The sequence below is a fragment of the Vulpes vulpes genome, chromosome 6, assembly GCF_048418805.1.
Source record: "Vulpes vulpes isolate BD-2025 chromosome 6, VulVul3, whole genome shotgun sequence".
NCBI lineage: Eukaryota > Metazoa > Chordata > Mammalia > Carnivora > Canidae > Vulpes > Vulpes vulpes.
The window spans coordinates 119,761,923-119,777,930 of NC_132785.1; the positions used below are offsets into that span (position 1 = coordinate 119,761,923).

Here is a 16,008-nt window from a genome sequence, read left to right on the forward strand (position 1 = left end):
GAGAACTCCTACATTATAGCATTATTTAAGAAAAGTCAAAGTATGAATGTATATTTATTATTCTAATAGTAAAATACTACCTCAGTGATGATTTTTTGTCTTTTTTTTTATGATTTTAGAAGTTACTGACAGTTTTTAAGAAATTTCTAATGTGAAATAGAAAATAGATGGACAGTTAACACAGGAATAAGAGAGTACATTAGCTAAGTAACTTTAGGAACACGAGTGTATACTTTCTAAGACACAATTATTTACAAAAATTTTAATAACAATACAAGCAGAACGATGGGGACTGGATTACATCGTAACTCTAAACTTTGCAGTTTGGTGTCATAATATTCATTACATTAAAAAAATTATTATGGGGCGCCTGGGTGACTCAGTAGGTTAAGCGTCTGCCTTCAGCTCAGGTCAGGATCCTGGGTTCCTGGGATGGAGCCCCACTTTGGGCTCCCTGCTCAGTGGGGAGTCAGCTTCTCCCTCTGCCCCTCACCCTGTTCATGCTCGCTCTCTCTTTCTCTCTCAAATAAATAGATAAAATCTTTAAAACAATGATTATGATGACCTATTTTGGTTTTTAGTTATTTAATCCCACTTAGGTCATGAATCTTTCAAGAAAAAGTCCTACTTTGGGAATTCATTGTACTTCATGAAGATGAATTAGGGCACAGCATCAATCTGGCATTTCAGGATTTCATGAGGAAGAAAAAGTATGAAACACATAACAGAGGACATAAAAAAGAAGTATTTGAGAAAAATGAAGCACCATCAAGATGTTGTAGCGTCACTGAACTCAGCTAAAAATAGGCCTCTAATTCAGTAGTGTAAACATACACTACAGAGACCTCAAAGCAAGCTAACACCTAACAGGGTTAAAAAATTATTACTCTGGCACTACAGTGTCCAACATGTGAAGTCTGTTACTAATCTTTGTAACAATATTTTTAAATTTTTTCCATTTTAGATTCATTCTTATATCCAAGAACTTCATTCTATGATCATGATATTCAGCCACATACTAATATTAAGACTCATCCAGCTGTTACTCAGACAAATGTATGCTTGGTGTTATCTCTGCTCAAAATATACTTGTAGAAAAAAGTAAACTTTGCCTGGGGACACCAGGGTGGCATAGTTAAGCGTCCAACTCTTGGTTTTGGCTCAGGTTGTGACCTCAGGATTGTGGGATCAAGCCCATGATATAGGCTCTGCACTCAGCCCAGAGTCAGCTTGATACTCTTTCCCCCTCTCCTTCTGCCCCTCCCTGCCCCTGTGTGTGTGTGTGTGTGTGTGTGTGTGTGTATCTCTCTCTCTCTCTCACATAAATAAATAAATCTGTTTTTTTTTTCAAGTAAAAGCCTGGAAAGTAATATGCTATTGTGTAACTAATGATCTCTAGATGTTAGGATTCTGAGTAAGTTCTATCTTAATAGATTTCTACATTTTCCAAATTTGCTATAATCATGGATTATTTTTATAATCTGAAAAAATATCCCTTTTAAAGTTACATAAACAGGCATTATGTCCCTCATTCAGAAAACATTAACTGTTATGTTAAAACTGAGTGATTATTAAATGATCTGAGCAAAGAAGGGTAAAACTGACACTAAAATCTGGGTCTCTCTCAATATCCAGTCCCACCACTAATTCAACAAAAAATGCAAAGGCTCCTTAAGAATACAATTTTTTATATATGTATAACTAGACAAAACCTATCATTTTACAGCATGATTCTCCAAATTTAAATGACAAATTAAATTAAGATTATTGAAAGTAACCAAAGTTATCCTAACAGAGGAACATGTTCATAATAAAAGAAAATTAGCACTTAAGGACAAAGTGGATCATGGTAGCACCCCAGTTTCTAACAATCACCAGTATTCCTTCTAAAACCACAGAGATCTACTAAATACAGGAAAGGGAAAACCTACAGACAATATCCTCATCAAGACTAGGTGATGGAATGCCCAGGAGTCTTCTTGAAGCATCAGAACTAGCCCAGGATCACCAGATATGATATGGAAACTGAAAGGGAGATGGGACCAGCAGGCAGTTACTCTCAAAGGAGCCCTACTCTGAGTGAAAGCATAAGAGAACAGTGGGTGAAACTGGGAATATCTTCATAGGCTGAAGTCATTCAGTTGGGGTGAATAAAGTTGGGGGTGAATGGAAAACAGTGAATTCATTAAGAGATCTAATACGTTTGACAGTTTAAACCAAAAGAAATATGAGGTGAGCAATATGTGTATAATTTGAAGTTTTGTAGCAGCTGCATTTAAAAAAAAGCAAAAGGGAAATTTTCCTGATATACTTTAACCCAATATTCACCAAATATTGTCATTCAACATGCAATCAACCTAAAAAATTATGAATAATATTTTACATTTTTTAAAATATCAAATCTTTAAAAGCCAAGGTTTATTTTACATACAACACACCTAAATTCAAATGAGCCACATTTCAATGTCCCATAGTTAACCGTGGCTAGTGGCTACCAGACTGGACAATACAGGTTTAAACCCTTAGCAATTTCAGTAATAGGTAGCAAACAATCCTGTCTGGAATGGGACAGCCTCCCTATGAGAATAAGCTGCTTGATGAGAATCCAAATTGATTAAGGCAGGAACACTCGGGGGGAGGGAAAGACAACATTCAGGCAGTAGGGAGAACAGGGCCCAGAAGGAGCAGACCCCAGAAAGCCCTGTGACTGCAAAATAAGAACTTACACGGTGCAGGCCAAGTACAACATTAATGGGGCAGAGAGATCCACTCTTCCAATGGAGGTGGCAGCCAAAAAATAATACCTGAACAAAATCTCATTATACCACAATAGCCTAAATTTGGAAACAATTCAAATGACCGTTGACAAAGAACAGATAGAAAAATCATGCCATATTCCTACAACTGAATGCAAAAGAGCAATCAAAGTGAACCAAGTCTCTACCTGGCAATATGAGTTAATCTTAAAACTATAATGTTGACCAAAATAATAGATACTCTAAGATACCACTGAAATAAAATAAAGGGTTTTTTTTTAATTTAAAATCAATTAGCCAACATATAGTACATCACTAGTTTCAGATAGAGTTCAGCTGCACATAACACCCAGTGTTCATCACATCACATGCCCTCTTAATAAAGTTTTTAAACAAGCATAATTAGTTTATGGTGTTAGGGCTAACATCAGTAGTTGCCTTTGGGACCAGGGGAGAAGCTAATGATTAGAAAGATTTCCAAGGGAAGAGCTGCTTAGATACTGATAATTTTTTATTTCTTGACCTCAGTGGTGGTTATGTAGGTATGTTCACTTTGTGACAATTCATTATGCCATATTCTTATGATTTGTGTACTTTTATGTATGAGTATATGTGTGTATGCTAAATTTTAACAAAATTTTAACAATTTTTAGACAACAGAGGTATATGAAACCAAAATGAGAGAATTATAGAATTATCAGAAAAAAACACATTTTAGAAATGAAGACAAGAAAAAGAAACACAAGATAGGATAGATACTATGGAAAACACAATGAGGAAAATAGAGGATAAAATTAGAGAACCAAACAGAAATAAAGAAATAAAGATGGTTTGAAAAAATACAGAATAAAGGCAATATTCAAACAAGATCCAATGCATAACTGGGTCTCCTAAAAAGAAAACCAAAGTAATGGAGTAGAATAATTATTTAAGTTAAAATTTAAATAAATCTTATTGAAATTAGAAAACACTTAAATACAGATATTGAAAAGGCATATGCTATATACCTGGCAATGGTAAATAGTGTACAACTACTAAGCTTTAAAGTTAAGGAAAAATATTCTTTGAATATACAGGAATTTATAACGAAGAAAAAAGAAGTCTAAACAAGGATAATACACTCTAGAATGGCAGACCCACAAGACCGAAGAGCACTTATAGAACAGAGTCGCTCTATCCTCCCATATACTGTTCTGCACTTTTCTCAAGAAATAAGCATCTATCTTGTTTAAACCACATGAAAACAATTAGAATAATTTAAATGATATCCTAACACATGGAAGCTAGAGATGGAGATGTCTGACATAGTGATCCAGGAGGCCAGGCTATAATTTCAATTATCCCACCATGGAAATAGAACTAATTCATTATACTGGAACATAAAATAAGCACATCTACAAAAGAATATTTGCTATTCTTATAGATAGTTCCACTGACAAATATGAGGCTTTTTTATTATCTCCATTCTGCAAAGATATGGAATTCCAGGAACAAAATAGAATGCCTACACAAAAATAAGAAATATTGTTTAGAGGCCTCAGACTACAGAGAACATAGTGGTTTAAAGAAAAAGAGTTTATTTTACTTCTATATAATTACCCAAGTTAAGAGTTAAGGTTGGTGGAAGCAGCTCTTAAATCTGCTCTTTGGTCAAATGGAGGCCTCCGATTCTAGCCAGTAGGAAGGAAAAGGGGTAGAAGATAATGTACCTAGGATCCTAGAGTATAAACTCTCAGGTGTTACTTATCAGTTGTGCTCTCATTTCATCACCAGGAACTTAACTGTATTGATATATCTTAACTCCAAAGAATGCAGAGAGTCTTGCCTTGAGCCTACAAAGAATAGGATAGATTTGGGTAGACCACCAGCAGCTTCTTCTGCATGAGGTTAAGTGAGAGGTCCACGAAGGGGAAAACAACAAAAAAAGAAAGAAAGGAAGTCTGGCATCAGAATTCCTAGCAGCAACATTTTAAGTAACCAATGGAGTAAATTTTATGATGTTAAAGGATTAAGAAAATGTGTGTCAGAGAGTTTATATGTAGCCAAACTGTCCTTCAAGTATAAAGGCCACAGATAAAGAGTCAATAAACATGTAAGAGATCAAGAAATATCGCCCCCATTAGCACTTCCTGAAAAATATGGTAAATATTAAGCCCTGACACCCAAGAATCTAAAGAAGAAACCAGCAAAAGACTTGAAGGTGAACATCGCATATGCTTAATGGTAGAACTAGACTAACAGAGTAATTTAGTACATAAATGTTGTGTGTTCTGATAATGTGTAACTAATACGGCAAATGCAAAATCGGAGGAGGAGGAAAGAAAATGAAATGTAAATGAAGTTTGCCAATTGGCTGGGAGTTAAAGGTTACAGCTTGCAGCTGACAAATCAAGATAGTAGAAGCTTAAGGTCGTGTAAGAATGCAAAGATTAAGAAATTCGGGTAATTAAAATTCCATTGTAGGAGCTAGAAAGGGAGAAAGAGGAAGTTATGAAATAAGTTTCACATTGCTTATAGTAAAATGATACATAAAAACTAAATAGAAAAAGAACTAAGAGTATTAGTATAAACAGTTTCTCAACTTCACTGTGGACATCTTGGCTGAATAATCATTTATTGTGGGGAAGTTATCCTGTGGGAAGGGTATTTAGAAACATCTCTGGCCTCCACCCACCATGCCAGTATCAATCATAAATATTTCCAGGCATTACCAAATGTCCCCTGGAGGGCAAAATTATACCCAGCTGAGAATGACTGGTATAGAAGTATCATATAAATGCAATCAGCAGAACCAAAAATCAAACCTTGCCAAATAACAAAAAAAGATACCTCCTTAAAAAGAGCAAAGAAAACAAATCATATACCAACATATTAGTATATTAGTATATACATAGTGTAAATGATTAAATAACAAGAAAATACAGAATAGAGTTTATCATTATATCATTAAGTATATATGGTTTCAGTCATATTGTTAAGTATAAATGAGTTTAAATCAATCATTGAAATCTGAAGATTTTTAGAGCAGTGAAAAAAGCAAAACCTAAATCTATGCTATATGCAAGCAACACACCTAAAACAAAATGACCTCAAGAAGTAAAGAATGAAAATGTGGGCAAAGGTAGATCAGGCAAATATAAATGAAAAGAAAACAGAGGTCTCTATCTCAGTCACAGGCAAAGCAGAATTCATACCAAGAAGCATAATGAGGCAAAGAATGACATTTTCTAAAGTCAACAGTGACAAAATAACAATGAAGATAATACATTAATATCTATGAGCAACTTTCAAAAGCACAAACTGCGTGAAACTGAAACCCACTAGTGAGAGGAAATTCACGGTCTCAGTAACCCTGGATAGTTCCAGTGAACAAACTAATTAGGATACAGAATACCTAAACAACGCAATCACTAAGGTAGATACTACACACTCAACCCTTATATCCTGATAGAAAATATATTGTAATGAATAATAGTGAAAGGGAATATAAAGGAAGGGAGAAGAAATGTTGGGAAATATCAGGAAGGGAGACAGAACATAAAGACTCCTAACTCGGGGAAACGAACTAGGGGTGGTGGAGGGGGAGGAGGGCGGGTGTTGGAGGGGAATGGGTGACGGGCACTGAGGTGGACACTTGACGGGATGAGCACTGGGTGTTTTTCTGTATGTTGGTAAATTGAACACCAATAAAAATTAATTTAAAAAAAAAATAATAATAATATCTTGCCATCTGCAAAAAAAAAAAAAAGAAAATATATTGTAATATAATAAGACAGATAGAAGCTCCTGGGAAAGGTTTTGAAAAAAAATTTTTTAAATACATTCAGCATTAAATGATCACAGCGCAATGAAATGAGAAAATAAAACCGAGCTAAAGCAGCATTCAAAGAATGCTTCAGGGGGACCTTGGCCTACGTTCACGCTGACAGGAGCTCCGGTCTCCTAGGGACACACGACTTTTGTACCCAAGATTGCGAATCCGAGAAACCACCGAGAAGCCGACACGCATGCAAACACATGAGGGATTATTTACAAGCTCGAACTTGTGTCCAAGTATACCCGACACAGCAGAGCAGGGACTTGGACCCCAAGCTCAGTCACTCATCAGGAAATGCATCTTTATGGATTTGGAAAGAACTGAGAGACATTATCAACAATGGTCGTATTATGATGTGAAGGATTCTTCCCTGAGATTCTTCCCCTATTTCAACTTACCCTGAAGCCCTGTGAACTCTTTGGAAGACATATGTCAAGGAAATGTTAAGCATTCCTAATTTCTAATGCACTTGCAATATGGTGTCTATTATAATAGAAGTATTTTTATCTGAAAAAAAAAAATGTGGGCTGCATTAGATGCCCACATCAGTAAAGATAAAATGAATTAAACATCCAACACTTTTTCATGAAGACACAGCAAAACCCATACCTTCATTTAAATATTTTTTCCTAGTCAAATATATTCAAAATCAATACAACTTTGTAAGGCCTCAAAGACCTGAGCTATTTATGAAAGTTTTAACAAATAAAGGCAAAAATTATATTCTAATTTCAATATACGAAATGTTTAAGTACATCTTACTTTCCTTGCCAAAAATAAATAAATGAGCAAGCCTAAAACTAAACTAATCATTCCTCTGTCAATTTCCAACATGAAACAGGACAGATGGGCAGGTTAAACCAAACTGCAAGGATGAAACCTATAAACTCCCAGACTATGAGATGCTTTACAGGACAAACCATCCGGTTTCTTTGACAAATGAAAGGGAATAAAAAGATGGGGCAGGAACCAAAAAATCAGAAGAGACTTAAATATCCATCAATCACAATGTATGAATCTAACCTGGATCTAGATTCACTCAGATAAAACTATAAAATGACAGTTACAGATATTTGATAGTATCAAAAAACTGTTACATTTTTAGATGTAATAATGGTATTGTTTATGGTAAAAAAAAAAAAAAAAAAAAGAATCCTTATCTTAAAAGATACATGGGAAAATGTTTATGGAAGAAATAATATAATGTGTGGGATCTGCTTCAAAATAATGTGGGAGGAAGAAGAGAAACTGTAAGCATATAGAGCTAGGGGTCCCTGGAAAAAGAAAGACAAGCCAAGCTTTCTTGACATGAGAAAAGTCACCTTAGGCCCCCAGCCATCTTGTGATCTATGTGTGAATGGCACTACTTGCCCAAAGCACATTTCTTGCAGAACTTCCTGAGATATGTTGAAATTGCAGAAGAATAGATCTTAGCAGATAACAATTTTAAGGGAACAAAAAAATGTAAGAACAAACTGCCACTATCAGGCCAGGAGATAACCTAATCAACAACAAATCAGTTGTAAATCTTGCAGCGCTGGTTCAAAATTAAGGATTGACCTGACACACACTCTCGAGCTATCTTTGCAGGATCTGAAATGTTTTGAGCACTCAGGTACCAAAATTGATGATGCTGACCCTCGTGACCTGGACTCTGTCACCTTAAGATAACTTCTGCCCCAATTCTATGCTGAATGCCCCACTGTGAAAGCCCTTTTGTGAATATACGCACCCTTAGCCTAAAGCTTCCCCAGTTTGGTTGTTCGAGGAAACACTGCTTTGGGAAACATTCCCAGGGTTCTCCTTTACTTGTTGCAAGTAAAACCCTTCCTTTTCTTTTTCTTTGGCTTGGTTGTGTCTTTTGGGTCCACAGGCACCAAGTGGCGAACCTAGTTTCAGGCAACAGATGACAGAATGGATAAGTATGCAGATGGAGAACTAACCAGGGAGTCATAGTTGAGGTTGAGTGATGGGAACATGGATATTCATTATATTATTCTGCCTCCTTTGTGCACATTCAAAATGCTTCATTTGAAAAAAGGCACATGTTGACCAAGCAATCTTCACTGAATAAAAAACACATTCCACGTGTATGTGTATTCTATTTTTCAAACATTTATATATGTTATCACAATAGACAAAATAAAAATTGACTTAAAAAATACTGCTAGGTGGGGAGTAGAAGAAGGGGGAACTGGAGGAAAGTGGTCAAAAGGTACAAAATTCCAGCTATAAGATAAATAAGTACTAAGGATATAATGTACAGCATGATGACTATAATTAATACTGCTGTGTGGTATATAATAAAATTGTAAGAAAGTAGATCCTAAGAGCTCTCATCATAAGGAAACATTATTTTTCCTTCTCTTTCGACTGTATCTATATGAGAGGATGAACATTAACTAAACCTATCACGGTAATTATCTCATGGTAATCATCTCTTATGTAAATTAAGTCATCATGGCATATACCTTAAACTTACAGAGTAATGTATATCAATTATTTGAGAATTAGATGAGAAAAGTCAGATTTCTCAAATAATTGATATACAATTATATCAATTAAAACTGGAAAAAATAAATCAGACAAAAAAAAATTTACTGGAACTCAGGAAGGCTGAATGGCAGAGCTGGACTAAACAGCAGGGTCAAAGCCACGCTGCTAAGGAAACATGACAAAAGCCATGGTCAGTGACCATGCCATACCACTTACATAAGTGTTCATTTACAGAATAACTCCCAACCTGGGAGGTGTGCCTTTTGTAATTTCTAAAATTTAACTACTCTGTCCCTTAATCTAAGCAAAGCCATGTTTTATTACTCCAAAGGTTAACATAATTTTTGAAAAGCACCAATACATTTCATTGGCATAAAAGATCCCAAAGTACAGGCGACCCTTTAACAATATGCCAACCCCCCAGCCACGTGCACTTAACAACCTGAATATAATCTTGGACTCCCCAAAACTTTACTACTAATAGCCTGTTGACCAGAAAAGATTGACAACATAAACAATTGATTAACACATATTTTGTCTGTTCTATGTATTATATACTATATTCTTACAATAAAGGAAGCTAGAAAAAAAAAAATAAAAATAAAGGAAGCTAGAGAAAAGAAAATATTATCAAGAAAATCACAAGGAAGAAAAAATACATTTATACAGTATCATAAAAATTCCACACATAAGTGGACTGGCTTTTAGTTCATACCTGTGCTGTTCAAGGGTCAACTGTACATACTTTTCAAAGAGGAAGGAATGAAACATCAGTCACACATGCTTTAGTTAGGTAAATACAAGAAAGCTCCTTCTGAAAATGTAATCAAGTGGGAAGGTAAAGCAAAAACAAAGGTATAGTCAAGTATGGAAAGCCAGCAATCAGAAATTGTTAATCTTTCAAAGCAAAATCTTTCTTACCCTATAACATCAATCACTTTCAAAAGCTCAGAGTCAAGCAACATAGAAGCAGAAATGGGCTCCCAGAGATTGTCACTCGCTATGATTTTCACTCGATCAAGACCTTGATAGTTCAGCATTCTTCTTAACACCTTTAGGAGAGATAAACAGAACGCAGGAAAGTTTACAAACGAGACTTTAGCTATTCAATTACAACCACAATAGCTGAAGTATCTTTGAAAATCAGCATCTTGGATAATACTATCAATATTATTTCCTCAATAGAAACATGCCTTCTACGGAAAATAAAAGGCATTATTATGAAGATAACCTACTTCATGAGAATGTAAAAAAAAAAAAAAAAAGAGGTAAAAATCCTTTCAAGGGATTTTCCCTCTAACTTTAATGGAAGCAAAAACAGATTCATAATAGTAAAAATATAAATAAACCACCACCACAGCTGCATAGTTTAAAAGAAAAAGGAAACCAGACTAACCAGATTCTATGGTTCCTTCAAATGAACACAACTACAGAGGCACATGTGTAATCACAGGGGGAAAAATAAGCTGTGAAATGTCACATCTGGGTAGATACAAGCTCCTCATCTTCACTGTTGAAACCCTATCATGAGGCCGTGCCCAGCCTTGGGGTCACACAGAGCACATGCATTAACTTGGCTTCCACTCTGGGCTCTTGCTGCTCTCATCAGCCTTGTGCTCAAAGAAGCCACAACATTCCACACCAACCCTGTGCTTCCATCGTATAACAGCTCTGCTGCCCTACTTCCCACAGCCCCACAATGCCCCCTCCACCACACTCTCACCACTTCACTGATAATGCATGCAGCCTGGAGGTAAGGTGACTCTGACTTACCCAGCCCTGGCTGCAAGCCACCCCATCAAGTCCCACAGCTATACATGAAAGTGTTCTGTTCCCCTAGTGAACACATCAGCCTACTCAAGGCTCAGTCCCCCCTTGTCTACTCTTTCACTCTTGCACTTCCCCCCAATCCCTTTACATTTAATCATCATTTCTTTGCGGTGTCCTGCCCCTGCCCTAGCAACAAGGGGAGTTCCTAACCATCCCATCTTGAAGATTCCAACCACATGTCACCTTCCCTAATCCACCCAGGCAGAAGGGTCATCTCCTCTCTGCCCCTTCTAACAATGCTGCATGGTCATTATTCTGCTAGAGAAATGATGACTGCTGTTTTAGTTGTCCATACAGAGCTCTATAGCCCTCAAATGGGAATTCCTTTGGGCAGCATCAGTATTTTGTATCGTCTTCTAAGCATATATGGAATGCCTGACAAACCTGGTGTTGAGTCAATACTTGTTGGTAGAATTAATGAATAAATAAATGAAAGAAATTTAGTGGATATTACCCAATAAAAACATAATACCCTTAAAGAAATTCGTTTAAGAACTGAAACAAAATATAACCACAAAACTATGTTTCTTAGAGGAAACACAAGTCAAATGGTACTGAAAATAAAGCAGAGAATACCTCCACCTGAAAAGTTAAAGCTGCCACTAGTTTCCCAGGGACAGAAGGGTTATTAGTCTCACTTTTTCCTTTCCTGAAAAACAGCAACAATAGTAGTTACCTCATAAGGGGGCTAGTAAGAACGAAAGGGAGATAAATAACTAGGAAAAGCAACCCAATAAAACATAGGAGCAGGAGTGTCTAGGTGGCGTTAAGCATCTGCCTTCACCTCAGGTCATGATCTCCAGGTGCTGGGATCAAGTCCCACATGGGGCTCCCTGCTCTGTGGGAAGTCTGCTTCTGCTTCTCCCTCTCCCTCTCCCTCTCCCTCTCCCCCTGCTTATGTTCTCTGCCTTTCTCTCTCTCAAATGAATAAATCAAAAATCTTTAAAGAAAAAACACACTTGGCAAATGTTAGTTGCTACCTATTTGCTAATAACAGGTAGAAACATATAGAACATTCCAATGTAATAGGCATTCCAAAGAAAATAACAGTGAGGCTATACACTAGATATTCTGATATAAGATGTAAAACTGTACAAAATTTCTGGCCAAAAGAGACTCCATTTCCAAGCTCCATTTTCCTTTGCAACTGATGAACTCCTGACCTGGGCCAGAGGTGGCAATAGTTTTATAAGCAGTTGCTCCTAATATTTCAGCAAAACAACTGTCATTCAGGTCATATGAGGACCCTAAAGTTAATACGTTCCAGGAACAATAAAATAATCAATGAGATAGTAATCAGAAATGGCTTAAATGGTCAGCCCCAAATTAGCAGTGCTTCCTTTTCTCTTCTTTATCTACATCATGTAATTATCCCTTGCCCTCCCCACAGAAGCAGGACACTTTTTTTGGTTACTTCAGAATCTGTGCTCCCTAAGTTGCAATTCTGATACCACAAATAATGGTCTTTGTTCTTTTTCAGTTTTGCCTCCTTTCCTGTTGACAATGAAAAAAAGAAAAGCTATGTTTCTTTAAGTCCTAAAAGTCCAACATGATGCAGTTTTTTTATAATGATTATCATAATTCCATAAATAATTAATTTTAAGATAGGAAAATTCAACACAACTCTTCAGACAAAAGAAATCTGGGGTTCATTAGGAATTACCTATGCTTTAATCAGGAATTTAAATATGATTAAGCTTTTGCCTGAATTTTATGTCACAACTAGCAAAACAAATATCTGTGTTATAAAAAAACCCAATGTTCCTACTATACTAATTTCTATGGAACCATAAGGGAATTATTTACTAGTAACTTCAAGATAAAAAGATTTTAAAGTTGTACAGACCTTGATATAATTGATGTCAAATGACCTCTCATTCCAAATCTGTAAAACAGAAAGTCAAAGAGCCTGAATTGAAAGTAGTCAGAAAGTAGACATTACTGTTAAGATGCCACTGCTCTCATTATCTTTCATATCATCTAAAATGCAATGTTCCTTACTTTATGGAATATCCTCTTTTTGCATTTACAGATATTTAGAAGACATAACTTTTTTAAATTATTATTTTTTACATTAGAATATTATTTTTAAAACATATATTTGGAACGTTTGGTGGGTATTTTTCAAATAGTCACTCATTTCCATGATGAGAAACCCTCAAGCAGACTCCACATTGAGCAAGTAGACTGACATGGGGCTCAATCCCAGGATCCAGAGATCACAACCTGAGCTAAAATCAAGATTTGGATACTTAAATGACTGAGCCCCCCCACCAGGCACCCTATTCCAGTGATTTCTAAAACTAGAATATCCATTCAATCATTCAACAAACACTGACAATGTAAGGTGTGCCAGGGACTCTGTCAGGCACTGCAGACCCAGCAGACAGGAGTGTTGTAATAATTTTTATAAGACCTGGATCCCTGGGTGGCTCAGCAGTTTAGTGCCTGCCTTCAGCCCAGGGCATGATCCTGGAGTCCCTGGATCGAGTCCCACATCAGGCTCTCTGCATGGAGCCTGCCTCTCCCTCTGCCTGTGTCTCTGTCTCTCTATCTCATGAGTAAATAAATAAATTCTTTAAAAATAATAATAATAATTTTTATAAGATCTTACCATCACATTTAAGGCCAATATAAATAAGTACACTGTAGGGGCACCTGAGTGGCTCACTCAGTTAAGTGGCTGCCTTAAGCTCAGGAGATGACCTGAAGGTCCTGAGATCGAGCCCCATGTTAGGCTGCCCCTCAGTGGGGAATCTGCTTGTCCCTCTCCTCCTCCTCCCCCACTCATACTCTCACTCTCTCTCTCTCTCTAGTAAATATATAAAATCTTTTAAAAAATAAAGTATCCTGTAGAAGTAATTTTTTTTAAGCATACACAAGATCACACGATATGCTATATCACAAAGGCAAATTCTTAATGAGGACAGATAAAGGGAAATTGCACAGCTCTCGATGGTTTAGAATCATGAAGGCTGAGGTTTTAGAAATGAAAGAGAATTTCCATGACATTAGTTTTGCCGCCGAGAAAACTGTTAATGACACAGATGGCCTAGAGTCCAGGCACTATCACTCACTTTACTCTAGAGATACAGGAAAGTATTTCTTATCAAAGAAGCTCCTCACCACAGCATGTGAGTCTAAAAGAGTGTGAATTACCCATTCTTTACCAGAAACATTTTCTGAGTGTGACTTTACTGTAATAAAATGCTATTTAGATCGAAACCTACATTTAGTTTCACTATAGGTTAAAAATACCCTGACATATGAAAGTTCTCAAATACAAACTAATTTTCGATTAGAATTTGGAGAAAAAAATTTTTAAAAAAAGTATATTCTTTCTCCTGGCTGCCTACAGCCCTTGGCCCATCCTCAGGTCCTCTATCCTCCTGTGATTTTACAGTTTAATCTATCCCAGTTCCTATCTCTCTCACTAAACTCCTTAAGGACTTATTAATCTTGGTATCCCTAGAATATAACAGTCCCGGTGCCTGCAACATAGGAGGAGCTCAATAATTGTTGGCTAACTGCAAGAACACTTTTTAAATCAGTTTTGACAGATGGCATATTAATAAGCAAACATGTGTGGAGACCACCATGTATTTGTTGTGAGGTTCTGCAAGGTATGGTGCCTCCAGCCTGCCAACAGACCAGCTGGAAAGACGTCATATTTTACATTTTTTCAATCATTAAAAGGTGTTAAATAACAGTTTAAGACAAGGGTAGGCAGATTTTAGCCATCCTGCCAAATCCAGCCTACCCACTATTTGTATTTTTTACAACCTGAGAGCTGAAATTGGTTTTTACGATTTTAAATGGTTATGTTTTAAATGGCTATGTAATTACCTACATAATATCCTTCATATTGCCTTTTGACCCACAAAGTATTTACACTCTAACCCACTAAGAAAAAGTGTGCCACCCTCTGATTTTGGACAACAGAAGATTCATAGAGCAAAATGAAATTAATCATCGAACTGTATGGTAAATATAGTATTCTTGTATGACCAGAGAAACTAGGGAAAGCTTTTAAGGAGAACATGAGCTAGGGTGGTACCAAAAATCAAAAAAAAAATTTTAAGATGTTTTATTTATTTATTAGAGACACAGAGAGAGAGAGAGAAACAGGCAGAGGGAGAAGCAGGCTCCATGCAGGGAGCCGACATGGGACTCGATCCCGAGTCTCCAGGATCATGCCCTGGGCAGAAGGCAGCACTAAACCACTGAGCCACTGGGGCTGCCCAACCAAAAATCAAAATTAAAAAAAAAAAAAAAGTTCAGAGAAGGTACACATTTAGCACAGTTTTCAAAAGAGGTTAGAATTTGGATGGGCAAAGAGGAGGAATAAAAGGTCACATGTAGTTACTTTGTTATCAGATGCCAATAGAATAAATTAGTCTCGTGACACAAAATGGTTGGTCAACAAAATGCCAAAGAATTAAATTACTTTAAGAAATTACAAATAAATGTCTAAAAGTTAATCAGCTTTACATATATTACTAACCCCGATATAATCAATGTCCAAATCATGATAATGCTTGGCACCCACAATCCAGGTCATGATATAGTAGGCAGTCAGCTGAAGATTCACGTAAGGCCAGTTGAAACCTTTTCCTAGCCATCCAGGAAATGACCATGGCAACCCTGCAGAAAGGAAAAGGTAAAGGTGGAGTGAGTGTAACAATGCTGGCGCAGTGAAAACAAGGCAAAAGAACTCACGCTAAGCAAAAAGCCAATACAGATCTTACTCAAGATTATATGCCATGCACAAATTCCAAAATCTCTTCCCATTTATGAACTCTGCAACTCCTTAATCATCCCTAAAGTCAGCCTCAATAATTCCAAATGTTCTTTCAAGAAATAAAAACACAAAGGCTCTCTCAAAGATACTTGCCAATAGAAAGAAATGTAACATACAATTTAACTTGACAAGACCACCGCCTGCTACAGGGATATTTGATATTCAATTTCTTTCCTCTGAAGTCAAATCAAAGAGTTCTGAAAAGCTTATGCCTAACTTACAGGTTAAGTATAATACAAATTCCTCATTCACTAGTACATCTTCTTAAAACTTAAGGCTTCTTAAAAAACTATTCAGATCAAATTCAG

At 36.4% G+C, this 16,008-nt stretch overlaps 1 protein-coding gene across 7 annotated transcripts in view; it reads right to left on the minus strand.

Moving 5' to 3' along the window:
- Nucleotides 1-16,008, minus strand: part of GALC (galactosylceramidase) — a 57,165-nt gene that overhangs the window by 28,698 nt on the left and 12,459 nt on the right. For all 7 annotated transcript variants that reach the window (XM_026012504.2, XM_072762184.1, XM_072762182.1 and 4 more), the window contains 3 exons: nt 15,404-15,543; nt 12,746-12,784; nt 9,991-10,121 (listed from right to left, as the gene is read on the minus strand). In XM_026012504.2, the coding sequence (XP_025868289.1) occupies nt 9,991-10,121; nt 12,746-12,784; nt 15,404-15,543 (310 nt within the window). The remainder of the gene's footprint in view (nt 1-9,990; nt 10,122-12,745; nt 12,785-15,403; nt 15,544-16,008) is intronic.